The sequence below is a fragment of the Onychostoma macrolepis genome, chromosome 20 (assembly GCF_012432095.1).
Source record: "Onychostoma macrolepis isolate SWU-2019 chromosome 20, ASM1243209v1, whole genome shotgun sequence".
NCBI classification, from domain to species: domain Eukaryota; kingdom Metazoa; phylum Chordata; class Actinopteri; order Cypriniformes; family Cyprinidae; genus Onychostoma; species Onychostoma macrolepis.
In genome coordinates this window covers 12,833,524-12,859,132 of record NC_081174.1, presented here as the reverse complement: position 1 = coordinate 12,859,132, position 25,609 = coordinate 12,833,524, and the positions used below count along the sequence as shown (strand labels likewise).

At 33.2% G+C, this 25,609-nt stretch overlaps 2 protein-coding genes across 8 annotated transcripts in view; one reads left to right on the top strand and one right to left on the bottom strand.

Annotated features, from left to right (window-relative positions):
- Window positions 1-20,783, top strand: part of si:dkey-71h2.2 (low density lipoprotein receptor adapter protein 1) — a 33,671-nt gene extending 12,888 nt beyond the window's left edge. The window contains exons 2-10 of one of the 4 annotated variants that reach the window (XM_058756787.1): window positions 4,986-5,128; window positions 7,118-7,230; window positions 12,715-12,829; window positions 13,295-13,367; window positions 13,454-13,534; window positions 13,635-13,753; window positions 15,078-15,112; window positions 17,823-17,860; window positions 18,932-20,783. In XM_058756787.1, the coding sequence (XP_058612770.1) occupies window positions 4,986-5,128; window positions 7,118-7,230; window positions 12,715-12,829; window positions 13,295-13,367; window positions 13,454-13,534; window positions 13,635-13,753; window positions 15,078-15,112; window positions 17,823-17,859 (716 nt within the window). In that variant the 3' untranslated portion in view covers window position 17,860; window positions 18,932-20,783. The remainder of the gene's footprint in view (window positions 1-4,985; window positions 5,129-7,117; window positions 7,231-12,714; window positions 12,830-13,294; window positions 13,368-13,453; window positions 13,535-13,634; window positions 13,754-15,077; window positions 15,113-17,822; window positions 17,861-18,931) is intronic. The other 3 variants (XM_058756786.1, XM_058756785.1, XM_058756788.1) reach the window with 3 other exon arrangements.
- A 1,340-nt stretch (window positions 20,784-22,123) lies between these two features.
- The window catches only part of fndc4a (fibronectin type III domain containing 4a), a 41,071-nt gene continuing 37,585 nt past the window's right edge, over window positions 22,124-25,609 (bottom strand). For all 4 annotated transcript variants that reach the window (XM_058754942.1, XM_058754944.1, XM_058754943.1 and 1 more), the window contains one exon: window positions 22,124-22,607. In XM_058754942.1, coding sequence (XP_058610925.1) covers window positions 22,566-22,607 — 42 coding nt within the window. In that variant the 3' untranslated portion in view covers window positions 22,124-22,565. The remainder of the gene's footprint in view (window positions 22,608-25,609) is intronic.

Here is a 25,609-nt window from a genome sequence, read left to right as displayed (position 1 = left end):
CGTACTTTAAATATACTGCTATGTCCCTATTTAGGTATTAATTTGTATATATTTTGTTATATGAATATCTGAACATACAAAACATCAAAAGAAAGAACAGGGTCTCTGCTTGTAAACAGAAACATTTTATTCTAGCTTCATGCATTCTTTTTTTAAACACTTGAATATGGGTAAGTTTCATAAATAAAAAATAAACAAATAAACAACATTTATTCAAAAATCTGAAAAAAGACTATGAATTGGTTTCAGAATGATAATCAAAACGTAGATGGAGCCGATCAACACCCCAAAGCTTGACAGTCATTATTACCTCTTCATTGGTCTACATTTTATTCCATAATGTTATATGTTTTTTTTTTTTTAATTCTCTACAGTAGATGTATACTAGCGCCCCCTACCATATAACAATAAAAACACGGATTCTAGGAGCACAAGTATAGCTCAAATATATTTTTAATTTTTCTAAGTATAAGTCAAGTATACTTCGGAGAAGTACATAAAGGCCATTTCTGAGAAGTACATAAAAAGTTGACTAAAAGTATACTTTCCTATTTTTAGTTTAAAAGAAGTATACTAATAGCACACTTGAATAAACTTCTTTTTCATAAGGGTAGTTCTAGTCCTCTATTCTGATTTGTCAGCAGCTGTGTTTTATTCACGATAAAGCAAGGCTACATGACTGCTTCACCCAACGGTTCTGTGTATCACTGTGCAACACCCTCAGCAACACAAAACTGTTCCATGTATTATGTATTTCAGCAAAACTGTTTGATATTTATTTAATGAAATATGAGTCACCCCTGCTGACGTTATGTTGCAACATTCACCTTTATTTTGTGACCACTCCCTTTCCCGTCAAAGAAACTCTTCTAGTGCAAGATATGTTAATGTGTGTGCTTGCGCGTGTGTGGAAGCCCACAGTTTCTGAAGTGCGGATGGAATATTACTGTATTTATTAGTTTTCTATTTCAAGTATGATTCTGCATGTCCATATGTCCATCGATTTACACTGTAATGAGTCTTGCAAACTTGCACTGTGCCGAGAATCGAGCCCGGTCTCATGAAAATGTGTATAAATAGTACGCCAAATAAAAACAAAAACTTATGGTATTGATACGCAAAAACTGACTTTGGCGTGCCTATGATACGCTCGTATTTGGCTTGCATATAATGCGCAGTTTTCACGTGCATATGATGCAAAATTTGTTGCCGTGCATATGAGACGCAGTTTTCGTGTACATACGATACGCATCTACCCCAACCCTACCCTGATAGCACACGTACATCTAGGAGACATCTATTTGACATCTGCAAGACGTAGTGTTTGCTCATCTGCAGTACGTCTATTGGACGTCTCCTTTTAGATGTCAAATAGACGTCTATTAGATGTCTTTATGATGATTTTAAATTATGATTTAGAATGTATGTAAAACTGACATCTGAAAGACGTCTGTCAGACCTTTGTAGACAGCAGATGCTTTCCAGATCAAGAGATCTTTAACATACATCTTGCAGACGTACGTGTGCTATCTGGGTAATCTTACCCAGCATATACACGCCAAAGTAAATTTTTGCGAATCAACACCACGAGTACTATTTATACGCACTTTCATGAGATCAGGTTGGAATATCATATATGGTGTTAAAAAAATAAATGATAGTGAATGAGAACAGTTCCTATTGGAACATTCTCTTGCTGTTTACTACTGCTGTCAGGAACTATATTTTTAGCGGAAGGACAGCATTTAACGAACTTACTTCAAAAAAGTAACAAATCAGTACATACATTTTTAGTTTTATTATTTTTTATTGTGTGGTATCTGTTTTATAAAAGCAGGTACTCAAGGTGTACTGAATTTTGAATACAGCACGTCTTCTCGTACCCTAGTGCTTACTTTAAAGAAGGTTGTGTATACTTTTTACTATTTTGAGAAGGTTCATTTATAAATTAAAACCTCAAACTAACCGCTAGAGAATGTTATGTGTGTGTGTGTCTTTATTAGGTTAGCACACAAAAACTCTTTGCAACATTTTGAGATTGTTTGTTTATAAAATAAAAATCTGAAAATAACCATTAGGGAGCCCAGCCTGTACATTATCCCAAATAGGAACCATACAATAACGTTAGTGGAACGTTCTGTGTTTGCCGGGAGATTCTATTTCAGCCCAACCGATTTAAACACTTCTGACAAAATAATAATATGCTAAACAACATATTTAACTAGATTTCTTTTGATTTAAAACTTCAAAAGCATAAGCATTGCATCACAGAGACCTTTACGTGCTGTAAGATCAGTCTGGAGAAATGCCATGCAGCTTTTGTGTAGCACAGACACAAATGCGGTTACGGCACGTCTCGGCGTCTGTGGTAATCGCATTTTACGTTTGAACAAATCGGATCACTCTATCACACAGGCACACATGCACCAACCCAGACGTCAAATTATGTGCTTTTAAAAATGCCATCTCACCAAACAAACAATACCGGCTGTTTTTTTTCCACATATCATCCTGCCATTGGCCAAACCTGAACAATCTAATTACTATCAGCCCTTATGGCCATTTTGCTTTATTTGCTTCACTTTATTGTCATAACCTTTGCAAAGTTTTATAAACATAAACATGTCCTACTTCAATCTAATCTGAGCGAAGGCCTGGAGCACCAACACGAATCTGATCAATTATTCATTTAGCAGTCTGCTGAACGTATGGTACATCCCTCAAGTTCTAGTTGCAGCTTTATTGTGGTCCAAGTTTTGTGTGTGTCAGCACTCCCAGTTTAGGATTTCAGCACGACAAATATGCTGCAACAGCTCAAGGAGATTATACATGCCAGCAAGTCACCCTTAGAGCTTTTTGGCTACTTCTGTTATGTTTCCATGCCCTGTGGCCCATCCTAAATGGGCTATAACATGTCATTTAGAAATGGCTGCAGTGCTGAGTGAGCATTGATGGTTAGTTTTCCTGCTTATTGAGTGCTGAGATAGATTTTGTGTCTCTGCAGGTTAATAATTCACTTGCAGTTGAGAAAGTCGTGATGGTGGTATTGTCTTCCTGGCCTCAAACAGCTGGTGCTGCTGGGAGGGCCAGATGGCTGCACGCAGAGCTGTCAGGGCAGGACACGGGACTGTCAGATTAGATGAGTTTCTGTCCTCCATAGCTGCTTTTTTAGGCAAAGGGACATAGAAGTAATCAATTACTGTATGTGTAGAAAAGTGGCACACACCATAAGTGCACGTTTAAAATAGATGAACTTTGGCTCACTTGTTGCAGTGAATATGGAGGGAGCACTATTTGCTGTCTTCCTGTATTTCTGAAATTGTTATTATTATTATTGTCATTGTTGTTACACATTATTGTTCATGTAAAATATTCTTCAAAGGACTTCAAACTCTTTTTTTGAGTTATTGGAGGTCACAAGAAGAATTCTGCATGCATGGAGTAAATAAAACAACAACAACAATATTCTACTGTTCTTCTTCTTTATTTTATTGTTATTACACATATTATTCATGTAAAATATTATTTGTTTTTGATTGCACTACTGGAGGTCACAAGAAAAACTTTGTAGAGAGTTTATTAATGTTTGAAGAAGAAAAACTTTGTCTTACCTGTCATGATGAATTTTCATTTTCTTTTCATGTTTCTTGTTCTGATGTTTTCCCTTGCATATGAAATTTAATAGATAAAATAAAATAATTGTAATAATGTTTATTATTATTATAACTTTTGATTATTATTATTAATGTAAAATATTTTGTTTGTTTTGTTTTCTATTGAGCTGGAGGTTTTTAAATGTTCTTTTCATGTTGTCTGTTTTGCAGGCTTTTCTTAAATGTAGTATATAAAATAAAATTTTAATAAAATGTATTATTATTATTATTGTAAAATATATATATATATGTTTTATTTTGTTTTCTGTTGTGCAACTGGAGGGTTTAAAATGTTCTTTTCATGTTTTCTTCTGTATAAAATATAGTATATACAATAACAATTATAATATTATTATTATCATTATTGTAAAATATCATTTTTTCTTATTTTGTTTTCTATTGAGCTACTGGAGGTCACAAGAAGAACTTTATAAAGAGTTTAATGCTGTTTGAAATAGACAAACTTTGGCTTACGTGTCAGGATAAATATAAATTATCAAGAGGGCACTATTTTAAATGCTCTCTTTCTTCAGTTCTGATGGTTTTTCTTCCATAAGAAATTTTGTATATAAAATAATAATAAAGGATCTTTGTCGTTTTGAAAGCATAACAATCAATAATTCACACTGATATAACAGCGGGTTAAGGTCCAGCACTCCAGTGCTTGCTTTATATAGATTTTTTTCCTCAGAATTGCACTATAGCAGGACAGTGGATGTCTAGTCAGGTTCATTCTGCATATCTTTCGATCCAGCTCTGCACTCCTACAGGGCTTTGTATTAGACTCAAATGGGACCGGAAAGCTATTTAAAGCTCACTGTGTGGCACAGTTTTTGAATTTCTCCTTACATGGGAATGAGCCCCACTTCTCCTAATGGAAAGGTGTGAAACCTGTCATCTGTGTTGAATGGATGTATTTTATATGAACAAACATTGGACTTTTTGCTTCCAGTTGATCATTATTATTACAACACAACAAAGATTTAATTCTTTCATAATTGCTGCCTGCCAGGCATCTTCCTTGTGATATCCTGCAGTGTTAATCAATAAATACACATTCACATTTCAGGCAGTTTCTTTCGAGCGTTTTGATTTTTAAAGCCTTGAACATTTAGTTTGTAAACCATTTTCTTTCTTCTGTGGAACACAAAATAAGATTTTTGACAGAATGTAAGAGACAGAGAGTCAGGGTGTCATTCGGTGTCTCCTTGTGTAGTCATATAGGTTTGAAACAGCATGAGGGTGAGTAAATAATACAGGGTTTTCATATTTTGGTGAACTGTTCTTTTAAATAACTCTTCAAATGATGAAAATGTTTATTTTGTGTTTTAGAGCTCCCAGAGAACTGGACGGACACCAAGGAGACACTCTTGGAAGGGATGGTGTTCAACGTGAAGTATCTGGGCATGACTCTGGTTGGCCAGCCTAAAGGAGAAGACATGGCAGCGGCTGCTATCAGGAGGATTGTAGCCACGGTCAGTCATCACAGTAAAAATGGGTCAAAGGACTTGAGAAATTGAGAATAGTAAGGAATGATCATGATCCAAGTTGGCAAAAAATCTTACATCATTTTGTGTCTTTGACAATTTATAGTGGTATAAAATGATGTCGTCACGTAATAAATAATAATAATAATAATTATTATTATTATAAAATATTTTGAAGTAAAAGAATAATTATAATTATTTAAAAATATTATTATAAAAATATTATTTTTAATATTGAATTATTTTTATATTTTATTAAATAAAAATATAAAATAAAATATTTTTTCCTTATTTTGATTTTTTTTTTATCATACTGGAGGTCATGAAAAGAACTTTGTAAACAGTCTATTGATGGTTCTCATTAGTATCAAATTGATTCACAAAACAAAACAGAAACCAAAGGCTTTTTTGATCGATAGTTTATGATAACACAAACAGAATTTATAGCAGAATTACACCTTAATATTTGCTTTTTATTTGATTTTATTTAGCTCAGTTTGGTCCTCTGAATAAAATGTTTCCTTTTTAAGTGTGTGCACATATGACACTGCATATATATATATATATATATATATATATATATATATACAGTATGAACCAGAAAAGCCTGTTGTATCAAATATGACTCAACAAAATACACATACTCTATGCATTTTCCTTTTTAAATTTTATTTTATATATATATATATATATATATATATATATATATATATATATATATATTTATTTTTTTATTTTTTTTTTATTTTTTGGTCTGAATCTTTAAAGGGGTCATATGATGCTATTTTAAAGATCATTATTTTGTGTATTTGGTGTAACAGAATATGTTGGCATGCTTTAATGTTCAAAAACACATCGTTTTTCAAATACTGTACATTATTATAGTTCCTCTATGCCCCGTCTCTCTCATTTTCTGCAAAGCCCCTCCTTCCGACAAGCACAGTCTGCTCTGATTGGCCAGCTGACACAGTGCATTATGATTGACCGGACACCACAAGCACTCGTCGGAAATGTAACTTTTTCCATAATCGCAAGCTTCAGCTTTCAAAATAAAAAGTAAAGACAGTTAATAATGTCCTTAGTTTTACCATCAGTTCAAGCCCGAGAGGGGAACAGAGTCGCGTGACAGACACAGTGATGATGATGCTCAAATATTTCCACATCGTGATGTAGACGTGGGGTCGTGTTTGAATGAGCCGTTTTAGGGGGGTGTGGACGAGTCTTAACTTTTATAAAGAACATCTCTTTGGTTTTGAGTCTTTGCAACTTCAGGGATCTTATCTATGCACAATCAGCTTGTAACACTCCAAAGAGAAAGGGAAACTTGAAATCACATCATATGACCCCTTTAATAAACTGTTCCATTTTAATTTCAAAAAATTCGATTTTTATATTTCAGGCTCTACATGCTTAAATACACAATATGATTCCTTTTTTCTCAGAAAGCAAATGAAAAACAGTTTTGCTTTCTGTAGCAGCACAATCAAATCAGAACGTGACAACTTTCTCTCCCAACTGTCAGACTGTGAATCATTGAGATGAGTTTCATTGTGTTTTAAATCAGTGTTTACTGTCTCCTGGGGAGAGAGAAAGACCCTCCAGATATGCTTTGCCTGATTTCCTTTGTCCTTGACGAGTCCCCTCTCTCTCCTCTTCTGCATTTCAACCATAATTTCCCCTCGTCCTCATCCATGTTGGCCTCTTTTCTTCCTGCCAGAACACTGCATTGCTGTACCAGTGTGTTCACAGGCCAGGATCATAGTCACAAGGCAGAAGATGAATTTTATATATAAAGCATCATCTCTTTTCAGCTCTTGTACCTGTGGAGTTGGAGTTAATAGCCCACACAGATTTTGCTGACCTTTAGAGTTTATTGTTTATGGTCAGTGAGTTATGAGTGACATTTTAATGCTGACATTGACAAAGATATTTGTTCAGAGTTCACACAAATTGTTTTTGCTCGTCATCCACATGCAGGCTCGGGCCAGTGCAAAGAAGTTTCGGAAAGTGACCCTCACTGTCTCCCCCAAAGGAATCGTCATCTCAGACACTGAGACCAATGACCTCGTCGAGGACGTTTCCATTTACAGGTATAAAACCACACCAAAACAGACCAAAATCACAAATGCTTTTTTGTATCATAATTTGAAAATCACAGTGTGGTGCTAATGGAAGGGCATCTTCAAAAATTAATTCTTCAGAAAAATTAATTAATTTAATCAAAATACAGTACAAATCTTAATATTGTGAAATATTATTACAATTTAAAGTATTTGTTTTTATTTTATTATATTTTAAAATGTCTTTTAGTGTCACGTGATCCTTCAGAAATCATTTTTAACATGCTGATTTGCACAAGAAACATTTCTTATTATTAACAATGTTGAAACCGTGATACAGTTTAGACTTTTGATGAACAGAAAGTTAGAATAGGATTTATTTGAAATAATTTTAATAGTGTTAAACTGTCTTTTGATCAATTTAATGCATCCTTGATGAACAAAAGTATTAATTTCTTTAAGACAAATCACTTGCTGTCCCCAAACTTCAACCTGATCTAACATTTAAAAATTATAATAATTGTTTTTATTTTATTAATTTTAAAATCTTTATAAATTATTTTATTTATTTATATATATATATATATATATATATTTTTTTTTTTTTTTTTTTTTTGTGGATGACATGAAATAATGTTTTTGTCTTGAACAAATCCAGATAATTTAAACCACATGAAGAACCTGATAAAACTGTTATTTTTGTTTTGTATGTTCTCAGAATTTTAAACAGCCATTGACTCACTTATTGGAAAAAGCCTCCCTACTTCATTCCCTCCAAATCAATTGTTTAAAGATTTTTAGTCGGTCAAGGTCTGTAGAACAACATGAAGTCTGCAGTGAGCTCGCTAACCAGTGGATCATTAACATTTGAGTATGTCAAACAAATGTTGATGCAAGAGGTGACATGCTTATTTCATATTCATGAATTTGGGATTGTGGTACATCTTACTTGTATTATACCCATCTTTTGGAGGGAGGTGTATTATTCAGTGGGCATGAGAGAAACCCCCATGCTGATCCCCTTATCAGCTACACCAGAGACACAGTCACGGGAATCACCCATCTCTTTAATCCTCTACCCTAAGAAAACTTATTCCATATCCTTCCTACTCTCTCGTTCTTTCCTCTATTTGTCCTTTCCCTCTTTCTCATTTTCTCTAAATAATACACCACACATGCCCTCCCTGCCTCTTTTACATTATTGTTTTTAGTAAAATTTAATTTTTAAATATTTAAAATATTTAGATTTAATTAGATTAGAATAAATAAAATAGTTAGATTGTATATAGGCTTTCATAATATATATATATTATAAACTAACAGTTTTACAGAGGAGTAAGAAAAACGTAATTCAAAATAATTCGATACTGTATATTCTCAATATATGTAAATTATAGTGTAATTAAAACAAAATAATATTTTTGGAAATGATATTGATATAAGATATTGAATAGTTACAGAATGTTTGATTTATTTTATTTTATTATTATTATTATTATTATTAATATTATATTTTTAATTCTTTATTTAGTTTCTACTTGTGAAAAACTATTTATTGAGGTTAAGACATTTTCACAATTTTGCAGTAATTTAATATTATATATTCTGTCTAGTCTTGATATAAATTCATGTTAAATTAAATAGGTAGGCTAATTAAAGCTAAATAGATTTGAGAAACAAAATTGGATATTATTTGAATATTTATTGATGTTCTTTTTATATTTATTTATATTTCTACTTGTTCTAACTTAAGGAAATATATATATATATATATATATATATATATATATATATATATATTCCAAATGAGTAAGAAATATAACTTCTTTTAAGATACTGTATATTCTCTTAGTCTTAATATAAATTTGTTTGTTTAATGGATATTTAGATATTTTTCAGTGGTAATAAAGACAAATATAACAATTCAATTTTTTTTTGTTCATGATTTTACAATGTATGCCAGCAGAGCATCAGGTCTGCAACAAAACACTGTGTCCTTGCACCTGGAACTCCTCCATCCTTGGGACCGTCCTGCCTGCACCCTTCAGAGATGCTCTGTGGGGTTCTGGCTGTTTAGTGTGATGACATATGGATTCCTGTGTATGACAGAGAAATGCTGAGAGCTCACGTAGCAGGACAAACTGCTCTCCACAGCACTGAGCTTCTGCTTGTTTTTTTTTACAGTGTATTATTGGCCTGATCCAGGTAAAGCACACTTCAGGATAAAAGAAAACACCCTGGAGCGAAGCGTCTTATATGGCAGAATGTAATCAGTGTAGACTTTGATCATACAGCCTCAGTTTGACTTTCAAAGGAGGCTGGAGAATAAACACAAGTACCAGGGGACCATGAAATCAGAGTTCAGTCGGAATGCTATAATAAATGCTATTTCAACCTAGACCCCGAGGGGGTTTTGGACAGCCATTTGGAGGGTGAAGAACAGAATCATGGGTATTTTGTGCCTTTTCACTGACAGCAAGGAAACCGAGAGCATTCTGAATGAAGTGGTGGGGGTTTGAAAAGAAGGAAACACATTAGCGCTGATGATATGAATACTTTTCCTCATCTTTATTCACTCCTTTGACTCCCATCCCCCTCCCCACAGCCGAATATACAAATAATGAAGGGGGAAAAAAACACAGCCATTCTATTTTTAGTGAAAAATATGAGATGATGTTGTTTGTCTAGGCTCAGTAGGAGATGTCAGCTTTATTACATCAGAATTTGTAAAGGTTTGAAGGGCATTCTAGGTCTTTTTTGCAGCTTTTGTTTCAGTTCTGTCAATGCTCACTTCAGTTTAGGATTTTTATGTAGCTTTTTATCCAAATACACACATTGGTTTCACTACTGCCAGCTTGTCTTGAAAAGAAAACATCTATATTTGTGTGCAAGACTTCATTTTCCTAAGCCGCAAATCTTGCACAGTGATTTGTGTAATGAGATTGACTATGGTCCCGCATTAACTGAATGGGGGTTCATGAAAAGATTAAACCCCACTTTGGCTTTTTTCCCATTCTGGGAATGTCATATTCCACTGTTATGTGTTCGGCGAGAGAGGGGAGTCAGTAGGGCATCACTGAGGGAGCTGTGACCCTGCCAGTGCAAACACTGCCAAAGCTAAAATAAGCAAGGCCCCCCCCCCCCCTCCCCCCCCGTACTCACAGGCTGTTTTCATACATTTTATATTTAATTATTTAAATGTAATGCTTTATACATGTTTAGAAATATAAATATAATATTAAATTAAAATGTATTTTTTAAATAAATTAATACATATAATTATGTTATAGGAGTTATAAATGTATATGCTATAGGAATTATAAATATATAAAATATTAAATTCAATGACAATTACACAAAACAAATATACATATGTATACAGTAATAATTTCTTTGCATTTCTTTGTTTAGCATTTGGAAAATCTGTAAGCTCTTACAGTATGGTAGTCAGAGCCACTAGGTCATGTTTGTTACCCTTGAGTTGCTTACATAAAAGCCCCCATTTTTTCTCTGTTCATTGTATGTGACCTGAGACTCTATTTACATTTGTTAAAAGTTAACAAGCGTGTGTCGCCTCCTTGCCTAATCTCCAAAAGCAGACAGCTTTCATGCTAAGGCCTCACTCACTTCTTTTGATGTGCATTGCTACTTTACTGTATCTCGGCATTTCACTTTGCTTGAATTCAATTTCTTTGTTTTTAAATGATCCACTTTGTTTTTTCATTCATATATACAGTATAGTGCAAAGGTCTGAAAACACACTGATAATAAAAAATAGTTCAAAATAAACACAGTATTGCTAGTTTATTATTGCAATGAAAATTGTTGCGAACTTACACGAGCAACATGTAGTAGTGGCATTTTGTTCCTGAATAATTTGGTGATTTTAAACAAATTGGTTGTGTGAATGATTCAATGACTCACTCATAAACATATTAACCAATGTAACCTGCAGTTAATAAAAAAATTCCACCTGTAGAACTCACAAACACTTTCAAGTGGAGTGATGCAAACTGTTTTGTTGGACTATACATAAATCAGCATGCTTATAATGCCATGCAGCCAATCAAATTCAAGGACTGGAATGTATGTAAAACGTAAATAAGTGCTTTGTAATGCATTACATTTCATGGAATTCCATGGAGTTACTTTTATAACTTCCTACTCTATTTGATTTCCATGAAAGCAAATATTTAAAAGTTCTTGTCAGTACAGTTGAGGTTGTTTAGGATTAAACGTCCCCCATCTTTCATTCTGTTTGAATTGAGCTACAAACAAGCTACATTCAGGCCATTTACAGTTTCCTTCCCTCTCAGCTTTTCACTCTTCAGTAATGAAAGTGTGCAGTGCACCACAGACTGGAATAAATGATAATTCACCACACCCCCCATGTTCAGAGACAGAAAGGGGAGGGAGAAAGGGAATAGAGAGTCTTGGGCATTTCTATTTAGGTCGAGCATCAGAAGCAGTGCACTAACAATTGTAGATGAAGTGCGATCAGAGCTCTGTCTTCCTCCAGTCTTTGTCTAATGTATCTCATTACTTCACACAGGCCCTTTTGTGTTGGTGCTCTATATTTCTATCCTTTTACTAAAATGACATTCAAAAACCACTTTCTATTACATTTCTGATGGTTCATATTTTACAAGTGTGACTGATATTATATATGATAATTGTATTGGTTGTACAAAAAATGAATGCAGTAAAATAAATAAAACTAAAATGTATAGATTGACAGGATATTACAACACTCTAGTGGCATTTTCAATGGCAAGATTGTATTGAAAGAATAACATTACATTTCAGTCTGTTCTTTAAACAAATGATCGACAAATGGATTCAGAAAGAATGTTTTCAGGTGCTTTTTGGATCTTGGCAGCTCTAGTCCCCATTTACTTTTATAAAAAGCAACTTACATTTTAATGCTATATATTTTTTTTTAGTTTAGTTTATGCATTTCTTGGTGTTGTTAGCGCTATGCTCTACTGTTCAAGCTAGAGGAGACTGTCACTGAATGGAAGAGAGAAGTGTAAACATTCTTCAGAATATATTCGTTTGTGTTCCACAGCAGAAACAAAATAATACAGGTTTGGAACAATGATGACAGAACTTTTTGGTGCAGAAATACGTCTTATTATAGTTCACCCACAAATTTTTCCAATATGAATCTGAGAGATTTTACTTTTTAAAAGTACAAATCTGTTTTTGACAGGAATCGTTTTGGTTAGTCCACAGACCTTATGACCTACATTAAATGGCTGGATGCAGTACTTGAAAGATACAAATGACTTGATATATTAGATTAGAGGGTATTTTTCTGTCACTGAACTCCAGGCAGCTTGTTTAGGTTGCAGTTTCTCTGTAACATAAAGCTGGTGATTTTCACCCACTTTCATTGATATTATTGAAAGATAAATGTTAAACATAACCAAGACCCTGTCTGTGCATTCTATATAATCCTGGAAATGTTGTTTGATGAAAAGAGTGAAAAGCTTGTATTTCTTGCTTCTGCAGAATATCTTACTGCACAACAGACAAAACTCAGGATAAGGTCTTTGCCTACGTCTCCCAAAGCCAGTTCAACGAAACTCTGGAGTGCCATGCCTTCCTGTGCCAAAAAAAGAAAATAGTAAGTGTCTTCAGATGCACATTGTGAAAATGTTTGAATGTTACAGATGGCACAGTGTAAAATTCCTATCTACGCTGTAAAAAGTGAAAGTTGACTTAACTTAAAAAAACTGAGGAAACCCGTTGCCTTAAAATTAAGTACATAATAATAATAATAAAAAAAGTTAAGTGAACTTGACAATTCAAATAACTTATTTTATCTATCTATCTATCTATCTATCGATCTACTCACACTCACTCACTTTGTTAATTCTTTTGGTTAAACATCACCTTGCTGTGTGACCTGCTTAATGGTTAGCTATTATCTCGCTACAGTTTTTGTATTATATTTGACAAACTGTTATTGTGAAAGCCACAGTCTCTTCTCTTGTTCAATTATTTGCTATCTAGCGCCATCTAGTGCATACTTCTTCAAGATCTGACCCAGCGCTCTCTTTGATTTTGTGCGATCACGTGTCTTCCACAGGCTCAGGCTGTGACTCTGACAGTTGCACAAGCTTTCAAAGTAGCTCTGGATCTGTGGGAGATCGCACAGGAAGGTGGGTTTTTTTGCCCTTTGTCGACATATATAAATATATACCAAGTATCATAAGATAGGCCTATATTCCTGTGTCTTCATTTGCAGACAAAAGTAAGAAACCCCGCACATGCTACACCTGTTCAGACCCTGAATCTCAGCCTGAATCTGAAGCAAACAGTGTTTCAGGTACATTTATTGGTTTGGACGCAATGGTTTGCTGGATGTCTGTCTTAATTTTGTTAAATTCATGGGAATACTCTTCATTTGTGTTCTTTACTTGTGTCAGAGGAGGAGAAGACTCAGGCTCTGATGGAGCACAAACTTAGGAAGCCCTTCTTCCCTTCCTTCCTTTCACCGTCTCCACGCAGCAAAGCTAGGAGACGACCAATCAAACACGACTCCTGGGTATGGTGTTATCCTTTATAAACTTTTATCACACACTACCATTCAGAAGTTTGTGGATGGAAGGATTTTTGGTAACACTTTAGTAAAGGGACCAATTCTCACTATTAACTAGTTGCTTATTAGCGTGCCTATTATTATTATTAACATATTGGCTGTTTATTAGTGCTTATAAAGCACGTACTCCGCCTGACCATATTCTACATCCCTAATTCTAAACACCTAAACTTAATAACTACATTACTAACTATTAATAAGCAGCAAATTAGGAGTTTATTAAGGCAGAAGTCATAGTTAATGGTTTGTTAATGACGAATTGGACCTTAAAATAAAATGTGGCTGTATTTTTTGAAAGAAGTCTCTCTTTTTTTTTTTTTAGTCAACAGTACAGTCAAATATTATTACAATTTAAAATAAATGTTTTCTGTTTTAATGCATTTTAAAATGTAATGTATTCCTGTGATGGTAAAGCTGAATTTTCTCTAGTTCAGAAATGATTATGATATGCTCAAAAGCATTTATTTGAAAATATAAATATTTTGTAATGTTGTAAATGTCTTTACTGTCACTTTTGATCAATTTAATGTGTGAATGTGAATACAAGTAATAATTTCAAAAAAATAAAATCTTACTTTAGAGCACAGTTAATTTTACACATAAATAGAAGGACATGCAGGAGTTTATTTCTGTATTATGTGATAAAATATGAAATGCAAGGCAGTCTTTCTGAATGGCTCTAGTTCATCTTTTGGCCTATACCTGATCATATGAAACCTCATTAATTTGCTGAAAGAGTGCCACTATTGTGCAGAGTATCAGCTCCAAAATGAAGGTCAGTTGTTTTGAAATCAAAGAGCATGCCAAGGCAGTAATTACTCTATTGCCATTGGCTAATTGCCATTATATTGTCAGTCAGCAGTGCATGTCCTGTTGATATAGCGCATAGTCACCACTAAGTGGCATTCTCTGCTTAAATACAATGTTATTGATTAAACACTTGGCCACTAGGTGGAGAGCTGCCCATTCCAGTTTAGCTGCCAAGGTCTGTTTTATGGAAGATTGGATCTGTCAAGCTCTCTGTCTGCACACGGTGCTCAACTGTGCCTTTGTTAATTACTTTTCAGCTGTGATTGGATTCCATTCACTGCTCCGGCAGGTTCTGAAACCCAATTAGGACCTTCAGTCTGCTGGTCTCAGATAATGACTGTCACAGAAGATTTTTACAGCATGCTGGTGCTGACAGATACTCTCTGAATCTATGTGTATGATATAGATGCGATCTGGGATTTTTTTCTTATATGGTTATGCTGTGTTCTCTTATTTTCAGGATGCGGAAGATGGCCTCGATGATGCGTTTTCAAGGTAAGTTTGTGTTCCCTTCTGCTCACACACAGTCAACCTGTCCATGAAATCTGAGATTGGTCCTACAGGATAGTGTTTTTGGAGAAGTAGTGCTTATTGATCACTACACTGTAAAAAGTGAAAGTTGACTTAACTTAAAAAAATTGAGGAAACCCGTTGCCTTAAAATTAAGTACATAATAATTAAAAAAAAACAAAAGTTAAGTGAACTTGACAATTCAATTAACTTATTTTTTTTAAATGATCATTTACTAATGTTAAGGCAACAGGTTTCCTGAATTTTTTTAAGTTAAGTCAATTTATCACTTTTTACAATGTACAAACTAAAAAATAGAATAGAAAAATAAAAGTTCTTACTGTGGTAGTAAAAACAAAAGAAAAAAAGTTTGGAGTCTGTAAGATGTTTTAAAAGGTTTTTGATAGATGCCTCTTATTCTCACCAAGGCTGCATTTATTTGATCAGAAGTACAGTAAAAATTGAAATAGTAATTGTGAATTATTAGTACAAGTTAAAATGACTGTTTTCTGTTTTAATAGATTTTAAAATGTAATTCATTCCTGATATCAAAGCTGAATTTTCAGCATCATTACTTCAGTGTTCAGTGTCACATGATCCTTCAGAAATCATTCTAATATGCTGATTTGCTGCTCAAGAATCATTAATTAATAATAATTGGTAGTATTCTTTAACAAAATAATTGTATTTATTGAAATAAAAGCCTTTATTTGAAATATATATAAAAAAAATTATTTACTGTCACTTCTGATCAATTTAATGTCTTTGCTTAATAAAAGTATTAATTTCTTTTCCTTTTTCTTTTTTTTATCTTACTGACCCCAAACATTTGAATGGATTCACTTGTGTTCATTATTCTAAGAGCATTTTATCTGCAATGCGGCTAAGGAAATGTCTGAATACAGCATTTAAAAAGAGATGATTTCCCTCGAGATGCAATAAAATTATTAGCAAGAGACAAAAGGGCTGATTTGCTTCCTTAAAGACACCAAGAAATCAAAATGTGGGTTTTTCTAGCATATCATTCACATGTGTGTGTTAGTTTTGAGGCCATCTGTATGCTGATATGGAACTATTTGTAAAATATTTGCCTCATATAATCAGCTAATGTGTTCGCGCTCCCTCAGGTGTGACATTATGTCTCATAAAGTGGAGATGGAGCGAGATTCGGCACACAGTAGGAGAGCTGAAACACATTAACTGCAGCGGCTCTGGTTCAGATTAATGGACGTGGAGAATCATTTTATTTTGAGTGTCTCTCCATACACAGTTATTAATATCAATTCAAACAGAGCCCTGGAAATGAGTGCAATGATAGGTTGGAGTTATTCACGTTTAGCTGGTATCCAAGGACAGCAGCAGATGGCATTTAAAGAGTTCATAATAACTTCATTTAGGCTTTTCTGTGAAAAGTTAAAGCTGTTAGATACATAAACAAGAATTACCAAAATAATAAATATGCTCTTATTACCCAGATTAACAGACAGTGAAACTGGCAAAATGGAAAAAAAGACAAAAACAAATACCTGTTCCGTCATTGCATGAATTTTACAATAATCAATTAATCAGTCATATTTTATTAATAATTTTTAAATGAATTTAATTTTTATAATAAATTAATTAATATTTGATATAATAAAATTATTAATCTAAAAATGATAATCTGCTCTGTAATTGGATGCATTTTATAATAAAAAAATTAAATATTTTGTTTAATAATTCATATTTAAAATGTTCATATTTTATTACATTTTTATAATAAATAATAATATATTAATATTTCAATTAATTGTCAAATATAATATAAAGATTAATTATCATATAAAATGATACCTGTTCTGTCATTGTATTAATTTTATATTTAGAATATAATAATAAATTAATATTTTTAATAATTCATATTTTTATAATTAATGTTTAATTAATAAGAATTATTAATGTAAAAGTATAATCTTTTCTGTCATTGGATGAATTTTATAATTAAAATAGAATAAATTGATATTTTAATAATTGATAATTCATGTTTTTATAATAAATAAATAAATATTTAATTATTAATATAAAATTATAATCATGTTAAAATAATGTGCAATTATTATTTGTTTTAATTTAATGTGTGTGTGTTTTTAGGGTTTTTTGGTAGATTTTTGAGATTATCTGGACATCTTTAATGGGGCACCAAGCAATAAAATCACAAACATCAGTGCTTTCATTGCTTAATGTTTAGGAACTGATTGCTTAGTGACAAGCATTCTTATGTACGGTTGCACAGGGATGTGCCTTCTATTCAATGTATTTTTAACCTGATACAAGTCATTCTATGATTGTTTACCACATTCTCTGCTGCCATAAAGTTGTAACTGGTTGTGATGCCAATGCATTACTGTGACTTCATTACTTTCATACAGCAGGTCAGAAACAGCACTGTCATCCTGCCAATGGAATCCATTATTATAAGTAATGTAAAGGACCATGATTTTCTAAGTGAATCAGATGAGGCGAATCCAAATAGTCAGCTCTTTCCTTTCACTGAGCATGAAGAAAAAACACAATAAAAACCATAATAATAGATGTAGATCTTCACTTGCTGACAAAGGCTGCTATAGTTTGAAAAGTGGGATGCTGGGAAGGATGTGATGGATTAACCATAGCTTACTGTCAGCATGTGTCATGCTCTCTCTCACCTGCCACGCAGCAATATGGAGGTGGAGGAGATGGACGCAGGTAAGTGAGGTGAGAGAAACCGTACCGCATAATGATGAGCCTCAGTTATCATCAAGCCTCAGCCAGAAACTAATATCATTACGCTTCAGACAAGCTTCACACTTACAGTAGTTTCCTTCATGGTCACTGCCTGATAAGATTACTGTTTCACTTCAACACAAAAACATGCAACAGGGTTCCCAGTGCAATTTTCATGAGCTTTCGAGTCATTTGTGATTACTGGATAATTAAAAAAAAAAAAAAAAAAAAAAAAATTTCAAGTTTCAATTCAGACGGATTCAAATTATTGCTTATATTTACAGTACTGTTTAAAAGTTTGGGGTCAGTAGATTTTATTTATTTTATTTTTTTTCAGCAAGGATGAATTAAGGTGAGCAAAAGTGACAGTAAATATTTTTATAATGTTTACTAAAAACAAAAGATTTCTATTTTAAATAAATGCTATTATTTTAAACTTTTTATTCATCCAAGAATTCTGAAAATGTATCACAAAAACATTTTTAATGTTTTTAGCATTGATAATAATGTTTCATGAAACACTGAAATTAATATTTGCCATTACAGGAATAAATGATATATTAAAACATTAAAATATTAAAATTAAAAAAAAAAAAAATTACTGCATTTTTCATTATATGAATGAAGCCTTGTTAAGACACTTCTTTCAAAAACAAACAAAATCTTACTGACCCCAAACTTTTGAATGGTATTGTAGCTGATAAATTATTTAGAACTATGCATGCAAAAGTGTATATTTACTAAAACAAATAAATTATAAATAAATACAAATACATCATAATAAACAGATTTTTCCAAGTCTGAAAAACAAAATTTGAAATTCCATAAAATGTCCAGGTTTCCAGTGACTGTGGGAACCCTGATAAAAGCATTGTCTTCCCTAAAGTTTTTTTTTTTTTTTTTTTGCATGTGCACCTTTCACATCTTTCAGTGTAAATATATTTGTAAAATCCAATTTAATCCACAAAATAAAAGTTTTAGGAGTTAGAAAAATGTAAAAACGAAGAAACATTGTAACATAAAATGAGAAATAGTAACAATTACCCTTCCTCTCTCCGTCAGACTGGCAACATCCCGCAGCAGAACCGTGTCTGAGGATGCAGCTGTGAGTCCAGCGGAAGAAGATCTCCTGTCCTTCAGCAGTGAGGACTCAGACTGAACACACACACACACACACATCACTCTCACCAGCCTATCAGAAAGTGTCCTGAACACACAACACACCCCAGCACCGCACACAACGTGCAACGTATGCCTCAGTGATGGACTCATTCACACTACTGCCATTTAAAACAGCAACAATACCACAAAACAGCAGCATAGACTTGCATGATTCAACTATAGAACTCTTGAATGCCAGTGTACTTACATTATAATACTGCAAGTTCAGGGTAAGTACTTGACAATACAACATGTGTGAAACTGCATGTTGTTATATTGTATTCAAGTGTTTGTGTAAGTAGATTTGCTACATATATCATGTAAAAAGTGTAAATCTTTTCAACACATTGGTGCTATATTGTAGATACTTGGGTTATATTATTTAAATATACAATAACTGCAAACATGTACTTGAAAGAGAGACCAAATTTACATTCCACAAAGAACAGATGTCTGTCCTTCAGCCCAGCGTTCTTCAAGTCAACTGAACAATCCACTGCAAAGCTCTCAGACGAGTGTGATTAAACATCAGAGGATGTACAGTAGAATTGTTCCGGACTGACATTCTGAAGCACTGTAATTCAATTTCAGATACATATTGTGGGTCAGGGTGACGTTTGCTTAAGCAATCATTACAGAAACTCTTTTCTGTGATCATTACATTTTGAAATATTTTACAAAGGCCTCAAACACTTCTGAATTTCTTTCTTCTTTAGGATCCAAAATAGTCTTGTGTAAAATCCTTTCACACTGGCTTCCAGCCACAAGTGTTAGATTTATTATTATTATTGTGGTCAGTGAAACTTAATTAATGGTAATTATTTTTAAATATATGCAACTTCATACATTTACGGACCTGGAATTTTTTCTTTAAATGATTTGGTTAAAAATAAACATCATATGAATAGAAAAGGCACAACAATTTATATCTTACTTTTTTCTATAGGTTCTGCCATTTATTTGCTTTATAAGAACTAAAGAATATTACACTTTGCCTCTCAGAAATGAAAAACAATCTTTTTCCCATGAGTCCCAATCAGTCTCTAGCAGCTAGCGTTACTGTCATTCTGCCCTTTTTACGTTATATTAAAATGCACGCTTCTCTTCATCATCAGTCTTTGAGCCTCAGTGGCTCTGTCAGCTTTTTGCTCTTTTGTGCATTTTTGAATATGCAGTATTTCCGCTCAGTATTGCAGATCAAAATTTTTGAACCATTTTCTTTCCTGCTGGAAGTGGAATAAGTTTTGTTTAATTTAATAGAATATATACTGTAATAGCAGTGTCTGCTGTAGCTAAAGGTCTTAGTTCAGTTAGTGGTGTTCTGGTTATTTTGAATAATCATATTGAATCTGTCAGTGGGTTAATTATTAATGTTTGTCCTAATTTGACTGTTTATGCATTTCACAAAAATCGCTGTTTTGTGTGCAAGGATTTGGGACATTTTCAGTGTCTTTAACATTTGCAAAAGCCGTAGTAAAAACATTTTTATTATGTCATCATATCTGAAATGATTTCTTAAATATTGTTCAATCAGTATATAAGATCGTGTGTGATTTTATAATGTGTTTTATTTTGTTATTTTTTTATAGTAAGAAATTTGGTGCTTTATAAAAATCTATGCAATCTATGTTTGGCTTTGTACACATACTAATCTTTATTATTTAAACCATCACGAAACCATAATTGAGCTGAAGGGTTCATTTGAATATATACATAAACATTGGTTGATATTTAATTATGTATAATAAAATATTTGTTCAAAAACACAATAGTCTCATATCTTGTGATTTTAGAAAAAACTGTGCCATTAGGATATTTCTATATTGAGACAATGTAGATTTGAGTCTCCATTTGGACACATTGTTCATTTGATTCATTCTCTAATGTCTTGACAGTGTTAATGACTCTTAATGTACTTTGTTTGGTGGATGAATGCACCAGTAAATTGCTTCTCATTTCATTAGCACGTCTGTGTTGAAACAAAGATTAGGTTTGGGTTTTTATATAGTACTTCTCTCATAAACCAAATATGCCATAATGCCAATAAGAAAGCAAGAAAAAACTAACTTTCATCAAGTCATTCATTATCTTTATTAAAACTGATAAGGAGAAATAGAAGATGAAATCAAGTAATTTAAAAGAAGAGCCGTGAACTGAGAGCATAAATGCAAAACTATGCATGCACTTTTCATCATTAGGTTTATGCTGTCTTTATATTCTTAAAACAACAATAATTCATAATCAGTAAGGATATTGTTTTTTGTTTTTTTTTTTTACACAGTGAGATTCGCATTTAGGTACATTATTCAAATTATTAAGATTATAACAGTGAAACAAAACTGGGTAAATAAGAAAATAAATATTACTAGCCATATTTAGGATACATAAAAACTGTCAAGGAACGTGAAGAGATGAAACTATTTGCAAGCAGAGGGATTTGGCATAAGTCTGTTCTTTCTAATAAGCAGAACAGACACAATTCCACCACATTCACAGACTAATGAAAATAAGAGCACAAACTTAAAAAAAAATAGTTCACCCGGAAAATTACAATTTGCTGAAAATGTACACAAGCTCAGGCTATCCAAGTATCCATGTAGATGAGTTTGTTTCTTCGTCGGAACAGATTTAGAGAAATTTAGCATTACATCACTTGCTCAATGATGAATCCTCTGCAGTGAATGGGTGCCGTCAGAATGAGAGTCCAAACAGCTGATAAAAACAATAATCCACACCACTCCAGTCCATCAGCTAATGTCTTGTGAAGAAAAAGCTTCAAATATAATTTTCGTTTTTTTGGACTATTTTTGCTTGTAAACAATGCTTGATCAGTGTAGCCTATATTTCTCTCCTGAATCAGACAAGATGCCTTTTTCACTGGAGAAAAAATTCATGATAAATTTATTAGAAACATGCAGGTTTTCACTTCACGAGATGAGGATTACTTGTGGATTAGTGTAATGTTTTTATAAGCTGTTTGGACTCTCACACTGACGGCACCCATTCACTGCAGAGGATCCACTGGTGAGCAAGAGATGTAATGTTAAACTTCTCCAAATCTGTTCTGATGGAGAAACAAACTCATCTACGTTTTAAAAGGACTCAGATTAATTTTTGAGTGAACTATTTCTTTAATCAAAAGACCTGCTTCTGTACACATCCTAACAGACCACGAGAGTTGCATGCACAAACAAAACACAAGCTAATAAAGAGTAGAAACCCTGTCATACTTCAGTACCATTACAAAAATACACTTTCCTTCCTTTTCTATACAAGAGAAAAAAATCCCAGATTTAGTCTGTTATATTGCATTAAGAGCTTTGGGAATTCTCCATCCATCATAAAATGCCGACATCCAGTAATATACGCAATGTACGTTATTTACAGTCCCAGTAGATTGCTTTAATATGTGTATATGGGTGGGCCGATACAGCGGTGTAGCTGATGGGTTTTTGACCGTGTGGTGATGAAAGGTTGACACACTGTCATCCTGATACTGCGGCGGAGGTCATGACTGACGTCTACAATACTCCCATCACACCTCGATGATGTTGATCGATGGCACAGACTGGTGGAACTGCAAAAAAAAACAGAAGAGTGATTCTCCTCCGAGGGGCCCGTTTCATCAGCGATCTGGGACACGATGGCTTCCTGGATGGATAGAACGCCGCTGGATGTATTTGCAGCTTTGAGATTATTGGATATATGGCTGTGAGCACTAAGATGTAATGCACACGGAGACGAATGCACATAATTTTTTGCTCTGTAGCAGTGCAGTATGTTGAAATTGAGGCCATTAGGGTCTTGGTGCAAGAGATGACATCATCAAAGAGTCGGATATTGATTTTATCATGCGTCTAAAAGGCCTGTTTTTTTGATGTGTTATAAGGACTAATGGTGGCACATAGTGGAACGGGTGAAATGTGAAGCATCTGTCCTTGTTTTATCGCTCTGAATTTCCTACACAGAGAAAGTGCCAAGTGAAGAGCTACAGGAATATGGGAAGGATCAAAGGCACATGGTGGTTTTCCTGAGATGGTTTATTTTAGAAGTAGGTCAGTAGCTCTGGTGTTTGATCCACAGAACTTATTATGCTGAAAAGTCTCAGATTCTAAAATTAAGTGTCATGCATAATATTTTCCACTTTCCTCTCCAGTCTGTATCTTCATGCACTGTAAAAAAAAAAAAAAAAAAAAAAAAATTGAGCCAACTTAAAATTTGAAGGCAACCAGCTTCAGCAGATTTTTGAGTTTTCTCAACTTGTCATTTTAAGTTAATGCAACAACAATTTGAGAATCTCCCACAAAAAATAAGTTGAGCAAACTCAAAAATCTGCTGAAGCTGGTTGCCTTCAAATTTTAAGCTGGCTCAACTTTTTTTTTTTTACAGTGTGGATACTACAGAAAGTAGTAAATATTATGATGGCCTTTATTATTTTAATTATAGTTATAATTAGTATTAGTTAGGTGCTGTTCTGTAGGGTTGGGAAAAAATATTGTTTTTCGGATTAATTGCGAGCTTCAATTGAAAATTTTGATATTGACTCTTAAAATCCCAAAATTGGTCTGCATGCAAATGCATTTGTATAGCGCTTCCATAATCTGGGCCTTTTAAAATGATTAGTTTAATAATTTACATTTGTTCATAAATTTACACACCCCTTGCAGATTATGCAAAATGTTAGTATTTTTTCAAAATAACAGCATCATTATAATTGCATGTTATTTTTTATTTAGTACTGTCCTGAATAAGCCATTTCATATAAATGTTTACGTATAGTCCACAAGATAAAATAGTAACTGAATTTCAGTTTTGAGGAGTAACTAGTTAAATGTAACGGAATTACATAATTTAATTACAAAATAAATGTAACTGTAATCTGTTTGAGAAAAAAAAAAAGTTTAATTAAATTACAGTTACTTGTGAAAATGTTAATGATTACAAAGAATAACATTTGAATATTTTCACACACATTCAGATAAGATTGATTTCTTTCCCAAATTGCATTGACTGCTTTAAAATATGAGACACCAATGTTTCAGGAGTTTAAGACACAGAATAGGACACATGCTTATTCGATAACTATTTTATTTTATGTATAGGCTTTATTTTTCTTTTAAGATTAACTGTTTTTTCCCAAAGCATTGTTAAATGACAGTGTTTTAGCTGTGCAAAGATTTGATCACAAAAACAGTATCATAGCTATTAAACTATATCTTATTATGATTTAAATCTGTATTTAACCTCAGAATGATCTCAAAGTAAAAAGAGGTGCTAAAGTCTGATTTTAAAATTAAACTATTATAATCTTAATTTAAGTGATGAAGAATTTTGAAAGTCTGACAGTAATCGATGTTGAGTCCCAGTGTAAGGTTAACCCTGCCTGCTTTAAATGTTTCAAAATGATTAACAGTTGAAAGAAATTTAGAAAAGTAATCAAATGTAATCAGTTACATTACTTCAATAAAGTAACTGAAATAGTTACACTAATTATTACATTTTAAAGAGGGTAACTTGTAATCTGTAATCTATTACATTTCCAAAGTAACCTTCCCAACACTGCTGAATTTATTGAATTTAATAAATTAATGTCAGTTTGTGTCTCCGCATCCTGTGTTTTTCCCCTCCTCTTGTGACCATATTTGGTGTTCCTGTCCTAGTTTTGTGTTTATGAGTTGATTAGTCCCCAGCCCTGTGTAATTAGTTTCCTAATCTCCTAGTGTTCTTAAATCCTGTGTTCCCTGACCTCTGTGTTCCGTCTTGAATTGTCAATGTGATTGTAAGCGCCTTGTTTCCAGAAGTTTATTATTAAAGATTGTATTAGTAGCGTTATCCTTCGTCTCCACATCTCCCCGTTTCTCTGCTCCGACAACACACGTGACGCATATATTCTGCAAAGTGATATGTAAACTTAAAAGCAGAAGTACCAAATTAGAAGGTTTCCTGTATCAGTGTCCTGCATCACTTTTTTACGCTTCTGAATATTCAGCACGAAAATAAATCATATTTTGTCTTTTGTGAGTTTGTATTGAATCACAGTCTGTATTGAATCCAAAAACAAATTGTACTTTCTATGGAGTTGTCCTTGCAGGCTGCATGCAATAACAAAGACTAAACCACAATCAGTGTCTGATTCCCAAAATGAATTTTTTTGTTTTGAGCTGGTTCTTTTAGTAAATAGTGCATAAAGAGATACCATTTTTAATCAGTCTCAAAAACTTCTCTGTTTCATTAACAGCATTAGCAGGGAGAGAATTTTAATTATCATTGAAACACCCAAATGAACCAGAAGCGAAAAAATTCAAGTGCTTATGAATGAATGGGAAAATCTGTATCGAAGCCCAGTCTTACTGTTCTATATTATTTACAAACAAAAATTATTTTGTTATTTTACTTTCTCTTGCAAACTGTTCAGCATTACTGATCAGAGCCAAAAACACGGCAAACAGTGAATTGTAGCATTGTCTGCGCAAATATAAAGCTCCATAGGCTTAGTTTATGATCTCGCTAAAGTCATACAACAGAGAGAGACCCTGAAGTCTTTCACACGAGTCAGGGAATGCAGGACTGGCCTAGTGT